Source organism: Pelodiscus sinensis, unplaced genomic scaffold (assembly GCF_049634645.1).
Source record: "Pelodiscus sinensis isolate JC-2024 unplaced genomic scaffold, ASM4963464v1 ctg65, whole genome shotgun sequence".
NCBI classification, from domain to species: Eukaryota; Metazoa; Chordata; order Testudines; family Trionychidae; genus Pelodiscus; species Pelodiscus sinensis.
The window spans coordinates 547,014-565,577 of record NW_027465825.1 but is presented as its reverse complement, the minus strand read 5'-3'; the positions used below and the strand labels follow the sequence as shown (position 1 = coordinate 565,577).

General features: G+C 48.0%; 2 protein-coding genes across 7 annotated transcripts in view; one reads left to right on the top strand and one right to left on the bottom strand.

The window, feature by feature from the left end:
* Positions 1-151: 151 nt before the first annotated feature.
* On the bottom strand, positions 152-15,252 carry EBNA1BP2 (EBNA1 binding protein 2). Its single transcript, XM_075914608.1, has 10 exons — positions 15,118-15,252; positions 13,754-13,830; positions 10,383-10,466; positions 7,109-7,275; positions 4,344-4,467; positions 2,894-2,983; positions 2,540-2,615; positions 2,149-2,242; positions 797-959; positions 152-448 (listed from the first exon to the last, which is right to left on the bottom strand). The coding sequence occupies exons 2-10, from the start codon at positions 13,820-13,822 to the stop codon at positions 401-403; spliced, it is 915 nt and encodes a 304-aa protein (XP_075770723.1). The 5' UTR covers positions 13,823-13,830; positions 15,118-15,252; the 3' UTR covers positions 152-400.
* CFAP57 (cilia and flagella associated protein 57) overlaps positions 15,196-18,564 on the top strand; it is a 172,740-nt gene continuing 169,371 nt past the window's right edge. For all 6 annotated transcript variants that reach the window (XM_075914599.1, XM_075914598.1, XM_075914597.1 and 3 more), the window contains exon 1: positions 15,196-15,480. In XM_075914599.1, coding sequence (XP_075770714.1) covers positions 15,324-15,480 — 157 coding nt within the window. In that variant the 5' untranslated portion in view covers positions 15,196-15,323. The remainder of the gene's footprint in view (positions 15,481-18,564) is intronic.

The window sequence follows — 18,564 nt, the reverse complement described above, 5'->3', positions numbered from 1 at the left end:
GGCTCTGGGGAGGCTAAATTCCCCATTTTTACCAAAGGCAGCAGTGGAAAGAGTCATAGGGCTCCTCTAGGCCCAATCACAATGGTGGGAGGGGGGGAGGACTTCAGGTTCCTCCCTCAATATAAGACTGAAGTTATAAGAACTAAATGACTCTGTTCAAGCTATTTAATGAGTTCACATATGCCAGGCCCGAAGCTTGAGAGAAAAAAATCTTGGAAGAAAATTAACAGTACAAAGGAGTCAGTGACAGTACATGCACTTCCACGGCAACCCTCTGTACCAAATGACATTGTGCAGCTTGCTCAACAGCAGTTAGAGTTGCCTCAAGACACCAGTGACACGAGGAATACTTGCAATTCATAGCTACATAGGAACTAGACCAAAACCCACTCAGTCCTTATCAGGTTCGGCTCTTCATTTTCTGCCTCATCTTTTTGCCCGGTCTCTTCTGTAAAGAAAGAATGACAAATTCAGATCTCTGGTTTTGAGCTTCAAACCCCCTGCTTCTGGCTTCATAGCAAGGGGAAAGAAGGGACGTATGTCAGAGCGATGATGCTCACCTTTCAGTTTTTCTAATAGAAGGATTCAGACCCATTCATGTCAAACCAATGTGCCTAGCCTTGCCCACTACCACTACCTGGTCAGCTTTGGTCCCCAAATATGCAGTCCATAGCTCCCTATACACAGAGCTCATGTGTCGCTCACTGACACCCATATAGCCCATACTACTGTGGCCAAGGCCAGTTTCCCATTAACACACAGGGTTGGTAATGCGTAGGACACACTTCTCACTCACATTGGAACCTTTTTTCCCTGCTTTTCCAGGACCCTTGTTGTGGGCCATGTTAGCCCGGAAGCTTGACACATCATTGTGACTTTCCCGAGTGTTCCATTTTGAGCCTTTCTTCTTCCCACCAAAACCAAACTTCTGATTCTTGTAACGTCGCTTGGCACTTGGTCTGAAACAGAAACAAGGAGTCATCTTTGCTGGATTCCCCAGTACTTTCCCTCAGAAAGCTTGCTTGAAAACACATGTGTACTGTGGGAAACACCCCTCTAGCTCCTTCTTTGTGATCCTTACATCATTTGAGATCCCATCAGATTTCTTTCCAGCTGTTGAAAAGACCAATTTGTCTCCCACTCTCATAGCAGAAGAGCAAAAATAGCTAAGACACTCCAGTCTCTGCTCCACCTGGTTTATAACCATCTTTTCTTCTCTGAAAGGGTATGCTACCAGCAGCAACTTTACCCTGAGGTGCACATGATTGAACATTACCATTATGAGCTAGGAATTATCTGATGGGGATAGCTAGAACCTGATAGTATCCTGCAAAGCAGCTTTATAGACCAGAGCTGAGCAATAATTTTTAATGGGGGGGCCACTCCAAGATTCCGGTAAATGGCCATGGGCCATACTTCTATGGAGGGGGTGTGGGTCTTGGACGGAAGTTGGGTGCACAAGGAAGGTTGGGATAGAGGACAGGGGTGCAAGGTGTGGGGGTTTGAGAGGGAGTTTGGGTGAAGGAGGAGGTTATGATCTGGAACGGGTTTGGACGTGCAGAAGAGGATTCTGGACTGGGGGAGAGGAGTAGATTGGGGGGGGAGGTCTGGGAGGGAGTTGTGACCTGGAGATGATGGGGGGAGGGGATACAGAGGGTTTTCGTGGTGATCTGGGGCAGAGTTGGAAGGGGGGAGTGCAGGGGTGCCAGAGGCAGGCTGTGGCTGGGACACTCTTATCTAGGTGGCTCCCAGCCAGCAGCCCAGCAGGAACCTGAGTCTGCTAAGCAGGCTACTCCACATGGCTCTGCTCCAGCACTGAGAAGGAAGGAGGAAGGCGGCTTTGGTCTGACCCTGCCTCCAGCAAAACTTCTCAGCTCCTATTGGCTGAAAACTGGCCAATGGAGGCTAAGGGATTTTGCTGGGGATGGGGACAGCACATGTATTCTCCGGTCCCTTCCCAGTATGCAGAGCAATTAGCAGCCCAGCACAGGCTGCTGCATAGTGAGAGTACTGGTGAGGTGGTCACAGGCCAGATCCTGTGGCTTGGTGGGCTAGATAGGGCCCACTGGCTGCCTCTTGCCCACCCGTTATAGACTCAGGTGGGGATGTATGGGCACCAGTTGCAATGCCTCCAACTCCCATTCTCACCCTCTCTTTATTTGTTGACCACTATCTCCTTTCTTCTTCCCTTGATGTGGTGGTGTCTGCTCCCCATCCAGGAAATCCAACTTGTCAGAGAGACCTGCAAGAGCAGAACTTTTGTGGGAATACTATCATTGAATCTGGCAGAAGAAATTCCAATGTGAGCAAGAGTTACATATCATTAGTTCAAGACAGTTTTATCTCCCACTGGGCAATGCCTATTAAAGTCTTTATACTGCTGCTCCCGTGTACCTCTATGTTCAGCAATGACCTTTTCCAACTCACTGCTCTCCAATACTGGCTGGTGATACCTCACATGTTGCAGTGCTCTATCATGATCAATTGTCCTCCCTCCCCTCCCTGCAACACTTTCTTTTGGAGAGATGGATGACCTCACCTTTCTGGTATTTCTTGATTGCATTCAGAACAGTTGCTTTCTCCTTTTGCCTCTTCTGCAGAATTTCTGTCTGTACCTGTAACAAGACAATATGGGTTTTGCTCCCTACTATGCCCTGAACCCTCCCAAGACGCTCCACTGTCTTTATATTTTCCACTTACACACCTCCAAACTGAAGTGCTAAACTGGCAAAACAGCTCAGTGTTCAAGGCCCTTTCCTGCACTGTCCACAGACAACAGCGTAGAAAGGCTGTCCAAGAGGTTCTCAAACAATAACTGGGATCACCACCCAGAGTTCCAGGGTCTTGCCATTGGATTTCCCTTCTTGCTCCATAAGTTTCACTGCCTCCTCACCTTTTTGCCATATTTTCTCAGTGCACGAAGCTGTTTTGCTTTCTCAGACTTCTCCATTGCCTCCTGTTTGCTCTTAAGCTTGTGTCGAATCTTATTAGGAAACAAAATAATGTGCTTGTTATACAAAAGAAGATGTGGCTATGTGAACCCTGAGATGGATAAGCCATATCAGTAAGATAATTACTCAGATATAAATATAAAACATGTTGTAAACCTTTATACTATGCACTAAATGTAGTCTATATTGATTACATTTCCAAGGTCCTACGAAAGATGCTGCCTAAACCCAGTGCCACATTCTCTATTGCATGCAGTGATTTTTAGACTCTCTTTCTCTCCACTATGGTCAAATAACTTAAGCCTGGGAATGCTCACTACAGAAACTCCTGGCCTTCTGGTTTTCTTTAACCCAGATTTGGCAAGATTAATGGGACATACAGAGATCAAGTGCAACCTCAAGAGAACAAGTTCTTACAGAAGAGAGTGAAACAAAGCTATCATTTTTGCCAAATTCTTTTGGATTGATAGAAGAGATCCAGCAGTTCCCTTATAAGCGACTTGAATCTTGGATAATGTTAGTGGCTATAATTCCCTGGGGATAATGATCAGAGCTTCAGGAAGATTCTGTCAGGCCATCAGACATTGGAGAAAATTCCTGTGTTTTTAATAGTATACAAATCAATTCTGTATTGTGAACCTAGTTCTAAATTGTGGCGTAATGGGGACTGTATTCACTGCTTTGTTACGCAGGTGTGAGTCCTACTGTCCTATGCTGCTCTGTAGTGACTGTCTATGTGGGGGATGCGCCCAGTGGGATATGGGATCTTTCGGTGAGAACTTCAGAGGGAAGGCACATCAGGAATGGCCCAAGTCATCCTGTCACCTGATCCTAGGGGGAAGATGCAACCAGTGACAGTTAGACTGGGAAGGGCTATGGGCCCTCCCATCCCCAAGATGGATTGTACTGATTGGTCCTGGTTCCTATGTGCTATGCTGTGTCCCTGTCAATGAAAAAACCTTCTGTTCTACTTGACGGCTGAGAGTCACATCTGACTGCAGATGGGGGTGCAGGGCCCACTGACTCCCGCACACTCCATGACATAAGACTCCGGATTAAAATACCTGATTTATTCAATTCACTCCTTACTCCCAATTCCCTGCTATGAATCATTTATATTTCACTTTACAATTCCCCTGGGGGCAGACTATTTACAAAAAATGTCCATTTTATGGGGGTTTTTACACCTTCCTCCAGAGCACCTGTCACAGGACACTCTTGAAGACAGGAATCCAGACTAGTGAACTAATCTATGTGCTGACAAATGTCTCAGGTCTAGTCATGCTTCAATGACTGAACAATGATGCATCTGAAAGTTTATCCTTTATGTAGTCTAAAACCCACAGTGGGGAATTTGAAGGAGGGGAAAACAACCAGTGCCGAGTTTAATACCTTCTGCATCTGTTGATCAGATTTGGCCATCTCTGCAAAGTAATCATCTGGCCTTCTTGTGGGGACCTTTTGGTTATGTAGCCAAGGTAGGGCCTTTAGCACTGCTGCCTGGCCCTGTCGGTAACTGGGAAAACAATGGAACTGCAAGTTAAAGTTAACAGTAAAGTCTAAATCACATAGGCAGGGATATCAGAAACTGCTCATATTACTTATTTGGTGCAAGATAAATAAACATTTATATTAAATCCCAAAACTATATTAGAGCAACATTAAAAATGCAAAGAGCCCAGAAATTAAGGTACCAACACATTAATCAAGACACAATGCTCATGTGGTATTTTCTATTAGGAATGTAAAAGTGTAGTCAATTAACTGATTAACCAATAAGCAAAAACTTATAAGTTAATGCTATAGACTACATGCATTTCCCCCCTCACCCCACCTCTTGCCAGTAATTTTTTTAGCAGGCTGGCCAGCAGCCCAGCTCAGTCCTGGCTTACGATGGGTCTGGGACTGAACTCCACTAAGGCTCTGCATTTAAAGAATATTGAGCCAGGCGGGCAGGCAGCCCAGCTCAATTCTGGCTCGCGCTGGGTTTGGGAGCTCAGAACACCCCCTAGACAGGGGTTGCTACCACCCCACACCGCTGCCTCTTTATTAGAGGCAGCAGCACAGGGCAACAGACAGCTGGTCCACAAGGGGAGCTGGTTTTCAAACTGACTCCCCTCATGGACCAGCTCCCAGCTGGTACCTTGTGCTGCTGTCTGATACAGTGGCAGCAGCATGGCGAGGCAGCGGTCTTCTCGGGAGTGAGGCCAGAGTGCACTGGCTGGCAGCCCCGACCCCAGGAACTATAGAATAGTCAACTAGCTGATAAGAATTCATGAGGTTACTCCACAATTCAATTAACTGATATTTAACATCCCTATTTTCTATTCCTCTTTATCTGGTTAGCTGGTAGTTTACAATTTGACAACTTCAACTATAAAATTCAAACCATAAAATAAACAGAATTGCAATGACACCAAGATGCCACAAGAAATTCCATTTTCATTTTGGAACCTTAGTGGCATACTACACATTTTTATTTATTTTTTAATAAATTATCTACTTAATTAGGCATGGAAATTAGTTACCACCTTTTCAGCTGCTGCTGTTTTATTGGAGACAGCTATAAGATGACTTTAACAGGGCAGCAATTTGTTTACAATGTGCAATTCTTTTGCCATGTTGAATGTAGATTTAGAATGTACAGAATGCCACCATGTACAAAAAAATTGCAATGCGCATGATTTTCTCATGTCCTTCAAAGTAAGACAGCCTAGCAGGGGTGGGCAAAATTTTTTGAAGTGGCCCCAGGCTGCCATGGAAGGGGCAGGGCCAAATCCAGAAGGGGCAGGGCCAGACTGCTTCTGGCCTTCCCCACCCCCCAGACCATAGTAGGTCTGGGGGTGGGGAAGCCCACTTGCCCCCCTTCCCACTAGGCACCCATGCCCCTGGGAGGGCTGGAAGAGGCTTCACACACTCCCCCGCCCCCAGACCGATTGGCCTGGGGGAACACGCGAAGCCTCCTCCCACGTGCTGCTTGCAGGGCGAGAGAAGATGTCACACGCTCCCCTGCCCCCAAGTCCTGATTGGCCTGGGGGTGGGGGAGCTGTGCGAAGTGCCATGTGCTCCTCCCAGGGCAGGGGGGAGGGTGGAAGAAACTTCACACAGCTCCTCTGCCCCCCCAGGCCAATCAGGACTTGGGGGCGGGGGAGCGTGTGACGTCTCCTCCTGCCTTGTGAGCCGCACACGGCACTTTAAAGCGCTGCGTGCTGCTCACAGGGTGGGAGGAAGCTTCGGGCTCTACCCCGCCCCCAGGCCCTAATTGGCCTGGGGGCGGGGGAGCAGCAGGGTTTCTGTGGGCTGAATCAACCCACTTGGTGGGCCCTTTCGCCCACCCCAGCCTAGGGGATTTCACTGCATTTCTTTCAAGGAAATTACATTCTGTGAGAAAATAACCAGAGATTACATCCCTAATCTGTATCCTGCTCAACAGCAGTTTTAAGGCAATGTCATGTTTAATTATTTACATGATTAAACGTTAGGTTTAATCAGTTAACCGATTAAGTGGGATCCTGGGTGGGGGACTGCTTAAGCCTGGCCGGAGCAGTCCCCAGGGCTGCCGGCCCCATGTGAGGCTGCTGGCTCCCACCCCAGCCTGCAACACTGTGGGTCCAGTGGGGTGGAGCAGCCCTCTGCCCCTGGAAGGCCACAGGTTGCTCTCAGATACCAATTAACCATTACCTGGTAACCAGTTAACCTGTTACTCATTACATATCTAACACAGCTACAAAAAAGTCCATCAATTTTAGGATTTTCTACTGCCAGTCATCACTAACGAGTTCCTTCCGCCACAAACTACACCTTAATATTTTTAATATGCTTAAAATATTTTCTCGTGATTGATAATTTTATAATCCAGGCCTGCCAAAAAAGGGTAAAACCCAAGATTTCAGAATCCAAAACGAGATTTCAAACTTCAAGACGTCTTGATCTATTTTGGAATATATTTTGAGAGTTTATAGCAGTATGACACCTGGTTGTTGAGTTGTTACACATATATATGCATTGAGGATTGAAAGTGATGTGACATTGACATGTGGACGGATGGCATGACTGTCATGCTGTGCAATGCCTAGCAAGGTTCAATAGTGATGCAGCAGTAGGGTTGTGTATGTGGTATGATTGGGGCCCCAGAGAAAACTGTTGCCTCTTCTCACAAGCTCATTTCTCTCTGGAAGTCATCCTCAGGGTCAACGGTGACTTTGTCAGGTGTAGGATATGAGGCTGAACTCATGACATTTGGTGCCTGACCCACGGTCACATCCAGTCTTTCCACCCAGGCTAGGTGCTGCTTGAATTCAGACAAACACTGCTTCAACCCATCCTAGAAAAAGGAAGGACATCTCTATTAGTAGCAAGACACAAAAACAACAAGTTTGCCTTCTGAAGGCTAGATACTAAGGCTTTGTCTACACTGGGCCACTTATTCCAGAAAATCAGCCGCTTTTCTGGAATAAGCTGCGAGCTGTCTACACTGGCCCTTGAATTTCCGGAAAAGCAACGACGCTCTACTGTACGAAATCAGCCGCTATTCTGGAAAAACTATTCTGCTCCCGCTCGGGCATAAGTCCTTATTCCGGAACACTGTTCCGGAAAAGGGTCAGTGTAGACAGCCCAGTAGTCTTTTCCAGAAAAAAGCCCCGATCGCGAAAATGGCGATCGGGGCTCTTTTCCGGAAAAGTGCATCTACATTGGCCACAGATGCTTTTCCGGAAAAGCAGCCTGCCAATGTAGACGCTCCTTTTCCAGAAAAACTGAAAACGGAATAGTATTCCGTTTTAAGCAGTTCCGGAAATTCATGCCAGTGTAGACACAGTCTAAATGTCTATAATAGGGCGATGTGCCTCTTAAAGAGAATTGGGCTCAACCCCACCTTAATTTGTTAGCTGCCTCCCCAGGTGACAGCCTTTCAGGCAAATAAGACTATCTGCTGCACTGAATTTAAGACAGCAGCAAGATTCCTGTGGAGAGACAGAGACAAAGGGGATCAGAGAAGGGGCTCTCCAAACTGGTAGATGCAAACTTCTGGAGCTACCTGTAGTGAGGGGCAGGAGATGAACAGCCTTAAGCAGCAGCTTGAGGAAATGCCAGGCAGCATGAATTAAGATCTTAGGGAAAGACTTGCACTGAAATAATTGTGATGGTTTTTTAATAAACCAGACCCCCAAGAAAGGATTTTTGGATTGAGTTTGGACATAGTATGAAAACCCCAAGAAGGAGAAAAGACAAAGTCCAATACTAGATCAGGTCAATTACTTAAATGAGCGATGGTGTGATTTTATAATTATAAATCTTCCCACTCATGTTGACAGCAACCCGATTTTAGATTTTGTATACACTCTTGGGTATACAAAAATAACATTACCTATTAAAGAATATAAAGTTCATATGACAGCAAGTCAGTGCGCTTCTATGGGTACATGTGCACTGCAATTGGGAGGTGTCAATGAAGCAAATCTAGACATAGCTGGTTCAGATCTAGCTCAAGTAACAATGGCAGTGAAGCAGCAGCACAGGCAGAAATCACTCAGGAATGCATCCACTTCTTCCCACTGGATGGGAGGAGCAAATCCTTGAAGATGCCCCAAATGCAGCAGTTTCATTGCTATTATTACTCAAGCTAGATCAAACTTTCCAACAGCAATGTAGACATACCCTATGATGTGTTGAACAGTGCAGAAGGAGTGATGGGCAGAAGGAGCGCAGAAGGAGGGATGTTCCTTAGGGTTCTGTTTTGGGACCGGCTCTGTTCAATATCTTCATCAACGATTTAGATATTGGTATAGAAAGTACGCTTATTAAGTTTGCAGATGATACCAAGCTGGGAGGGATTGCGACTCATCTGGAGGATAGGGTCATAATTCAAAATGACCTGGACAAATTGGAGAAATGGTCTGAGATAAATAGGATGAAGTTTAATAAAGACAAATGCAAAGTGCTCCACTTAGGAAGGAACAATCAGTTTCACACATACAGAATGGGAAGCGATGGTCTGGGAAGGAGTACGGCAGAAAGGGATCTAGGGGTTATAGTGGACCACAAGTTAAATACGAGTCAGCAGTGTGATGCTGTTGCAAAGAAAGCAAACATGATTCTGGGATGTATTAATAGGTGTGTTGTGAGCAAGACACAAGAAGTCATTCTTCCACTCTACTCTGCACTGGTTAGGCCTGAATTGGAGTATTGTGTCCAGTCCTGGGCACCGCATTTCAAGAAAGACGTGGAAAAATTGGAGAGGGTCCAGAGAAGAGCAACGAGAATGATTAAAGGTCTAGAGAACATGACCTATGAGGAAAGGCTGAAGGAATTGGGTTTGTTTAGTTTAGAAAAGAGAAGATTGAGGGGGGACATGATAGCAGTTTTCAGATATCTAAAAGAGTGTCATAAGGAGGAGGGAGAAAACTTGTTCATCTTAGCCTTTGAGGATAGAACAAGAAGCAATGGGCTTAAACTGCAGCAAGGGAGGTTTAGGATGGACATTAGGAAAAACTTCCTAACTGTCAGGATGGTCAAACACTGGAATAAATTGCCCAGGGAGGTTGTGGAATCCCCATCTCTGAAGATATTTAAGAGTAGGTTAGATAAATGTCTATCAGGGATGGTCTAGACAGTATTTAGTCCTGCCATGAGGGAAGGGGACTGGACTCAATGACCTCTCAAGGTCCCTTCCAGTTCTAGTATTCTATGATTCTATGGCATATAACGTCTTCAAAATTGGTAGGTTAGCCCTGTGGCAAGGATAAAACATGTTCTACAACATTTGAAGTGAACCAAACACAAAAAGGCAAAGAAAAGCTACTTTATTGGACTCCATCAGCTGGAATCTACTTCCCAAGATCCTGGGGAGTAGGCAACAATTGGTAAAGCCCAGCAATATCAGGCTTATGTGCATACACATCCATGAACCAAGTCTGCAGATCCAAACTTTGTATCTATAAAGAGCTCTAACAATTAGTCCATGATATGGGTGGACTAGCCAATCTTTTAATGTTTAATCATTACCAATAACCTTAGGTACAGCCAGCTAAGTCTTCAACAATTTGAGATGGCCTGTGACAGCAATCAGGTTATGAAATCCTGAAAAAAATAAACCATTTAATCTAGAAGCTAAAATCAATGAATAATATTAACCTTGGTGTATCAGCATCACAGCAGTGAAGAACATGATCAACTCACACACGGACTTCACTGGGTAAAAAGGCAACTGGTATGGCAGTGTTAGTTTCATAGCAATCTCCAGCCTTTACCGTTGTAGTGTTCCCCACCAAAAATGTATGGAGTAATTGAACAATTATTTAAGAGTTTTTAATACACTAACCTTTTGATTCCTGTATGTAGCCACATGTACAAGCCCAACCTTCCTATGTGAACTCTTCCCATTTAAGCTCTTGCATGCATATCAGAGGCAAAGCCTACACAGACAGTACTCACCACATTGTTAAGAGCCTTCTGATGCTTCTCAAGCACAACATTCAGCCCTGGCTTTAGGACACCCCTGGAAAATGCTGCCTGGAGCTACGCAGAAGGAGAAGACTGGTTAGGGATTAGTCCAGAGAAGATGTATTATGGTCCTTGCAAGGGGCTGAACACTTGGACCAATGCAGGGATTTATCACTCAGAAGAACATTCCTAACCAGGAATGCCAGCCAACTGACAAAAAGGGATAAAGGTGTAACATGTCAGAAGCTCAAACAAATTAATGGACAGGGGATAAGAACCCTTAGGATTAGGGATGCTATCTCAAGACAACTGGCCACAAGAGAGAAGGGCTGATTTTTATCTGCAGACTCCTCTCGCCCAAACACAGAGTAGGACAGGGTGGGCACGAAGCGGCTAGTAGGCCGGATTCAGCTCGCCAAGCTGCCGGATCCAGCGCACGGCGACCTCGCCAGCACCCTCACTACACAGCAGCTCACACTGTTTTAAACAGCTGGCTGCTAATTGTTCTGCATGTTGAGGAGGGATGGGAATATTAACTCACTGTCCCAACCCCCAGCAAAATCCCTCAGCTCCCATTGGCCAGTTTCCAGCCAATAGGAACTGAGAAATTTTGTGGCGGTAGGGGCAGACCAGAGCCTCCTTCCTCTCTCCTTCTCAGTGCTGGAGCACAGCCACATGGAGTAGAACGCCCAGACGACTCAGGTACTTGTTGGACTGCTGCCTGGGAGCTGCTTAGAGAAGAGTCTCCCAGCCATAGCTTTCCTCTGGCACCCCCTCCCTCCCATCTCCCTCAGGTCACCACCCAAATCCTCTATCCCCTCTACCCAGGGTCACAACTCCCTTCCAGACCCTGCGTCCCCCTCCTACAGGCCAGAATCTTCTCCTGCACCCATACCCCTTCATGGACCCTCCACTCCCAAACCCCTGCTCCAGATCATAACCCCCTCCTTCATCTAAACCCCCTAAGACCCCACACCCCCTCCTAAACTCCAGTCCTCTATCCCAAGCTTCCTTCTGTACCGATCTTTTGTCCCAGACCTATTGTAGGGATAACATATTAAAGTATTAAAAATGATTCCCCCAAGTGGAAAACCCCCTCCTTCATCTAAACCCCCTAAGACCCCACACCCCCTCCTAAACTCCAGTCCTCTATCCCAAGCTTCCTTCTGTACCGATCTTTTGTCCCAGACCTATTGTAGGGATAACATATTAAAGTATTAAAAATGATTCCCCCAAGTGGAAGTGACTCCCCATAATTTGTTTCCCACAAGTAAAAGTCTAAGTAATATAAGTTTGTTAAGTAGAAGAACCATATAAATGTTTAGATTTAGTGTTATCAAGCTTGATAAGTGTTTAGATTTATTATTATTATTATTACTATTTGTTAAGATTGTTAAATGTTTAGATTTATAATTATTGCCCCTCTAGAATATAATTTGTTAAGAATATAATATTAGGTCATGTAACTTAAAACTGTTAAAAATATAATACTATGTAGCCAGAAACAGCTCCCCTCTCTGTGTCCCAGGGCACGCTCAAACTTATTGTTACACAATTGACGCCCATTCTCTTCAAAGCATTGTGAAGCAATTAACCCTAATCGCAAAGTGAAACATTGTAACTATAACAGTAACTAACTCAGCACTCAGAGAGAGAATGTTTTAAGAAATGCCACCCAGAAACTTTTGTGACTTTTTGTAACTACAACTCTTGTATATGTAAAGTTATTATTATACAAAATACTGTATGTGAAACATTAATTAGGGAATGTATGTAAGAGAGAGAGTGCTTGGATGATGAATGAATGGTTTTGAGAGGTGCCAGCCTGAGAATGCAGCAACAAAGGGCTGAAGAAGGCGTCAGGTGCCAGTGCAACCAAAAGGTGTCAAGTGGAGAAAACCAAGTACTGGAGGTCCACCCTATGAGATTACTGACAAGCACCTGACAGCCACCCTGGACATCAGCATGATGCAGCAATTTCCATAGACTGGCATAGGAAGAAATTCCTATAAGAACTGGACTAAAAGACTATGGAGTCAGAGTCCAAGGTTCTGCTGACAGCCTACCAGGAGCTTCAGATGTGCATCTGATCAGGACTTCGCTCCCCACTACCATCACTTGTGTACAGAATACCTGGCCAGTATTCTGTCACAAGCAACTTCCAGGCTGGTAACTATAACAAATACATAGAACTTGAATGAATGGATGAATGATTGAATGAATGTTTATATATATGTATATGTATATGTATAAAGGTTAAGTAGTGATAGGAATAAGTAGTTAAAAAACGTTGTTTGCTTCTATCTTTTCTTTATTCTTTATTCTTATCTTTACAATAAATGTGGCTTTTTGCCTTATCCCTCTCATAAGATCCCGCTTGCTTTTATTGGTACAACATTTTGACCCCTCCATAGAAGTGTAGTCCATGACCACTTACCAAACTCTTGGAATGCCGCCCCCACCCTCCACTAAAAATTATTGCCCACCCCTGCAGTATGCTGTGGTGGAACATTGCTAGTCTAATAGGGGACGCTTGACATTGTAACTTATCCCTCTACCACAACTCCTTTCCTCGTATAGTGTTATGTGTTCTCATCTGCATTCTCTCTCTTTTTCCCCACACAGCATTGAGAAATACAGGAAACCCTTGCAATTTGCCGTAGCTGCATTCTTGGCACCACTGCGAATGGCGAAATTCACCAATGCTGGGAGTCACTGCTCCCAGTCACCTCCAAACTCACCATGGAACTCACTACTGTGAGTTCACTGCAGAGGCCGGGAGCCAAGGTAAGTCCCCCATGGCTGCTGGCCCCCGTGTCCCACTCAAGCCTGGAGTAAGGATATTAAGAAGCGAGTAAATCTGTTAAATGTGTAGTAAACAAAAACTTGGTTGACTACACAACTAATTGATAAGGGATAGCACTGTTACCACTCAATCCACCAACTACCCCTCCTGTGGCTCTGCACTACAAGCACTTGTACTGCAAAGTGGCAAGGGGGGGTTGATACCGGTCCTGGCACTAAAAGCCGGCATGCGGGCAGACTGGCTCAGTCCCAGCTTGCACCAGGACCCAGTATCAATCCCCACTGCGGCTCTGCACTATAAGCACTAAGAGCTGTCACAGGGATTGATACCAGGTGGGAGCTGGGACTGAACCAGCCTGCTAAACCTTAAAGGAGATGGGGAGGGGAGTGTGGCGTGTAGTAGATAATGTTAACTGATAAGCGTGTTAATCATTTAGTCAACTACACAAGTACATCCCTCGCCAGGAGACACCCACAAATATGCAGAATTGCAAATAACAATTCTGCAAATTGTGAGGGTCTTCTATATTTTTCAAGCCTGTCGGTATGAAGTTTACCTCTTTGTCGGTGATGACAGATTCTTCTGACTCAGACTCTGACGACGACTGATTTTCATAATCTGCCATCTTTTTAACTGGAAGAAAGAAAGAGATAAAGATGATATGTACTCTGTTCAATTTGAATTCTCATACTGCATTCACCTCTGTATCTACAGACCTGCATAAGGATGTATAAGTGTCTCATTTGTACCCAGCTTGGCCAAAAAGAGATGGTTGATTGCAGAGTGGATGGTGTCATATTCCCTGTGCAGGGACATGATGCTAGATTCAGGTAGGGGTACTCCAAGAATTTGGTAAGTGGTCAAGAGCCATATTCTTCCATGCTAATGGAGGAAATGTGGGGTCTGGGATGGAGGTTTGGTGCAGAAGGGACCTCGGAGTAGGGGATTGGGGTACAGCAAGGGGTGTGGTGTCTGGGATGGAGTTTGGGTGAAGGAGGAGGTTGTGACCTGGGGCAGGAGATTGGGGTGCAGAATCTGGGAGGGAGTATGACTGCAGGAGAGGATTCTGACCTGGAGAAAAGGTTTTGGAGAGGGTACAGAGTCTTGGACAGAGGGGTTGTGTGCAGAAGTAGGGTGCCAGGCACAGATCTAGCCAGGAAATGCTTATCCTAAGTGTCTCATGACCAGCATCCCAGCAGGACTCTTGGTCAGGCTCCCTGCCTGTCATACCCCACACACTGCTCAAAGTAACTGGCTGCTAGGGCCATGTTTGTTTCTCTGCCACATGCTTGTTGGGGAGCAAACCATCCACAAGCACTGCCCCAGCAACTCCCATTGGCCAGTTTCCAACCAATGGAAGCCGTGAGACTGTGCATGGGGCAGTACATAGAGGCACAAGCATGGAGCTCACGGCACAGAAGCACACATGGTCCCAGCGCGGGGCCTGTCAGGCAGGGATTAGGGATGTTCAAATATGTGTAATTAGTAACTGTGTAACTGCTGAAAATGTCAGTGGTTGCGTGCGAGGAGCTGACTTTTAGAGAGTACGTCATTTTATAGGGAACAAAGACTTTTAATGCTGCGACTGTTAACAGTAGTAAAGCCACGTGTGTAACCCCCCTTTCTGTTTGTTACTGCAGATAACCCTTCAGGTTACCATACATGACATCTAGAGACAACAGCTCGCCGCTCTCCCTGCAGCAGCGCCATCGGAATCACACGCGGCTTGGCCGCCCGCCTGTTCCCCTGGGAGCCGCGGAGGGAGCAGCGTCACGCGGACGCCTAGAAGAGCAGCCGCGGCGCCCGGGCTGCGCTAGGAGCGAGGCCGCGGCGCAGGGGCTCGGCCCTGGGGCGCGACGGCACGTGCCGGCCAAGCGCGCTGCACCGTGGGCCTTGCAGTCAGCGCGCGACCGCTCTTACCTCCGCAGCCAGCTCCTGCCCCTGCCACGCGCGTGGACCCGCCGCAGCCCGCGCCGCCTCGAAAGTTCACTTCCGGCCTCTCCAAGGCCGCCGCCGCATGCTCACTTCCGCTTCCGGGTCAGAAGCGCTGGGTCTCCATGGCAACCAGGCGCTTGGTGCTGGCCGAGTGAAGCCCCGTGTCTCTCGCCCCGCGGCGCGGAGCCACCATGTCCGTGATCGTGGCCCAGCCGCTGCACGTCTTCGGGCTCCGCTCGCGCGTGGCCAACTGCGTGTGCTACTTCGACGAGCAGATCATCATCTACCCCTCGGGGAACAGCTGCCTCAAGTACCACCTGGAGCAGCGCTGGCAGAAGTTCATCCCGGGTAAGAGTCTCCCGCCCGACCCTTCTTACCCGGGATTGCCCCGTCTGTACCGAGAGAGGGCCCCAGAGCACTGCTGGGCACTGTGCTAATGAGACTGCAGTCCCTGCTAACACCCCCAGTGGAGGCATGTACACACGTGTGTGCTTCATATGCCTAGCTGCTGCTGGGCACTGTGCTAATGAGACTGCAGTCCCTGCTAACACCCCTAGTGGAGGCGTGTACACACGTGTGTGCTTCATATGCCTAGCTGCTGCTGGGCACTGTGCTAATGAGACTGCAGTCCCTGCTAACACCCCCAGTGGAGGCGTGTACACACGTGTGTGCTTCATATGCCTAGCTGCTGCTGTGCACTGTGCTAATGAGACTGCAGTCCCTGCTAACACCCCCAGTGGAGGCGTGTACACACGTGTGTGCTTCATATGCCTAGCTGCTGCTGTGCACTGTGCTAATGAGACTGCAGTCCCTGCTAACACCCCCAGTGGAGGCATGTACACACGTGTGTGCTTCATATGCCTAGCTGCTGCTGTGCACTGTGCTAATGAGACTGCAGTCCCTGCTAACACCCCCAGTGGAGGCATGTATACATGTGTGTGCTTCATATGCCTAGCTGCTGCTGTGCACTGTGCTAATGAGACTGCAGTCCCTGCTGACACCCCCAGTGGAGGCATGTATACACGTGTGTGCTTCATATGCCTAGCTGCTGCTGTGCACTGTGCTAATGAGACTGCAGTCCCTGCTAACACCCCCAGTGGAGGCGTGTACACACGTGTGTGCTTCATATGCCTAGCTGCTGCTGTGCACTGTGCTAATGAGACTGCAGTCCCTGCTAACATCCCCAGTGGAGGCGTGTACACACGTGTGTGCTTCATATGCCTAGCTGCTGCTGTGCACTGTGCTAATGAGACTGCAGTCCCTGCTAACACCCCCAGTGGAGGCGTGTACACACGTGTGTGCTTCATATGCCTAGCTGCTGCTGTGCACTGTGCTAATGAGACTGCAGTCCCTGCTAACACCCCCAGTGGAGGCGTGTACACACGTGTGTGCTTCATATGCCTAGCTGCTGCTGTGCACTGTGCTAATGAGACTGCAGTCCCTGCTAACATCCCCAGTGGAGGCGTGTACACACGTGTGTGCTTCATATGCCTAGCTGCTGCTGTGCACTGTGCTAATGAGACTGCAGTCCCTGCTAACACCCCCAGTGGAGGCGTGTACACACGTGTGTGCTTCATATGCCTAGCTGCTGCTGTGCACTGTGCTAATGAGACTGCAGTCCCTGCTAACATCCCCAGTGGAGGCGTGTACACACGTGTGTGCTTCATATGCCTAGCTGCTGCTGTGCACTGTGCTAATGAGACTGCAGTCCCTGCTAACACCCCCAGTGGAGGCGTGTACACACGTGTGTGCTTCATATGCCTAGCTGCTGCTGTGCACTGTGCTAATGAGACTGCAGTCCCTGCTAACACCCCCAGTGGAGGCGTGTACACACGTGTGTGCTTCATATGCCCTAGCTGCTGCTGTGCACTGTGCTAATGAGACTGCAGTCCCTGCTAACACCCTCAGTGGAGGCGTGTACACACGTGTGTGCTTCATATGCCTAGCTGCTGCTGTGCACTGTGCTAATGAGACTGCAGTCCCTGCTAACACCCCCAGTGGAGGCATGTACACACGTGTGTGCTTCATATGCCTAGCTGCTGCTGTGCACTGTGCTAATGAGACTGCAGTCCCTGCTAACACCCCCAGTGGAGGCGTGTACACACGTGTGTGCTTCATATGCCTAGCTGCTGCTGTGCACTGTGCTAATGAGACTGCAGTCCCTGCTAACACCCCCAGTGGAGGCATGTACACACGTGTGTGCTTCATATGCCTAGCTGCTGCTGTGCACTGTGCTAATGAGACTGCAGTCCCTGCTAACACCCCCAGTGGAGGCGTATACACACGTGTGTGCTTCATATGCCCTAGCTGCTGCTGTGCACTGTGCTAATGAGACTGCAGTCCCTGCTAACACCCCCAGTGGAGGCATGTATACACGTGTGTGCTTCATATGCCTAGCTGCTGCTGTGCACTGTGCTAATGAGACTGCAGTCCCTGCTGACACCCCCAGTGGAGGCATGTATACACGTGTGTGCTTCATATGCCTAGCTGCTGCTGTGCACTGTGCTAATGAGACTGCAGTCCCTGCTAACACCCCCAGTGGAGGCATGTACACACGTGTGTGCTTCATATGCCTAGCTGCTGCTGTGCACTGTGCTAATGAGACTGCAGTCCCTGCTAACACCCCCAGTGGAGGCATGTACACACGTGTGTGCTTCATATGCCTAGCTGCTGCTGTGCACTGTGCTAATGAGACTGCAGTCCCTGCTAACACCCCCAGTGGAGGCATGTACACACGTGTGTGCTTCATATGCCTAGCTGCTGCTGTGCACTGTGCTAATGAGACTGCAGTCCCTGCTAACACCCCCAGTGGAGGCGTGTACACACGTGTGTGCTTCATATGCCTAGCTGCTGCTGTGCACTGTGCTAATGAGACTGCAGTCCCTGCTAACACCCCCAGTGGAGGCGTGTACACACGTGTGTGCTTCATATGCCTAGCTGCTGCTGTGCACTGTGCTAATGAGACTGCAGTCCCTGCTAACATCCCCAGTGGAGGCGTGTACACACGTGTGTGCTTCATATGCCTAGCTGCTGCTGTGCACTGTGCTAATGAGACTGCAGTCCCTGCTAACACCCCCAGTGGAGGCGTGTACACACGTGTGTGCTTCATATGCCTAGCTGCTGCTGTGCACTGTGCTAATGAGACTGCAGTCCCTGCTAACATCCCCAGTGGAGGCGTGTACACACGTGTGTGCTTCATATGCCTAGCTGCTGCTGTGCACTGTGCTAATGAGACTGCAGTCCCTGCTAACACCCCCAGTGGAGGCGTGTACACACGTGTGTGCTTCATATGCCTAGCTGCTGCTGTGCACTGTGCTAATGAGACTGCAGTCCCTGCTAACACCCCCAGTGGAGGCGTGTACACACGTGTGTGCTTCATATGCCCTACCTGCTGCTGTGCACTGTGCTAATGAGACTGCAGTCCCTGCTAAC

Coding starts and splice junctions, on each gene's coding strand:
- EBNA1BP2 (XM_075914608.1), bottom strand. CDS start 13,822: ATGGCAGATTATGAAAATCAGTCGTCGTCAGAGTCTGAGTCAGAAGAA. Junction 2,243..2,539: donor AATCAAGAAATACCAGAAAG/GTGAGGTCATCC, acceptor CTGCTCTTGCAG/GTCTCTCTGACAAGTTGGAT. Junction 960..2,148: donor GGTCAACAAATAAAGAGAGG/GTGAGAATGGGA, acceptor TTTCTGTTTCAG/ACCAAGTGCCAAGCGACGTT.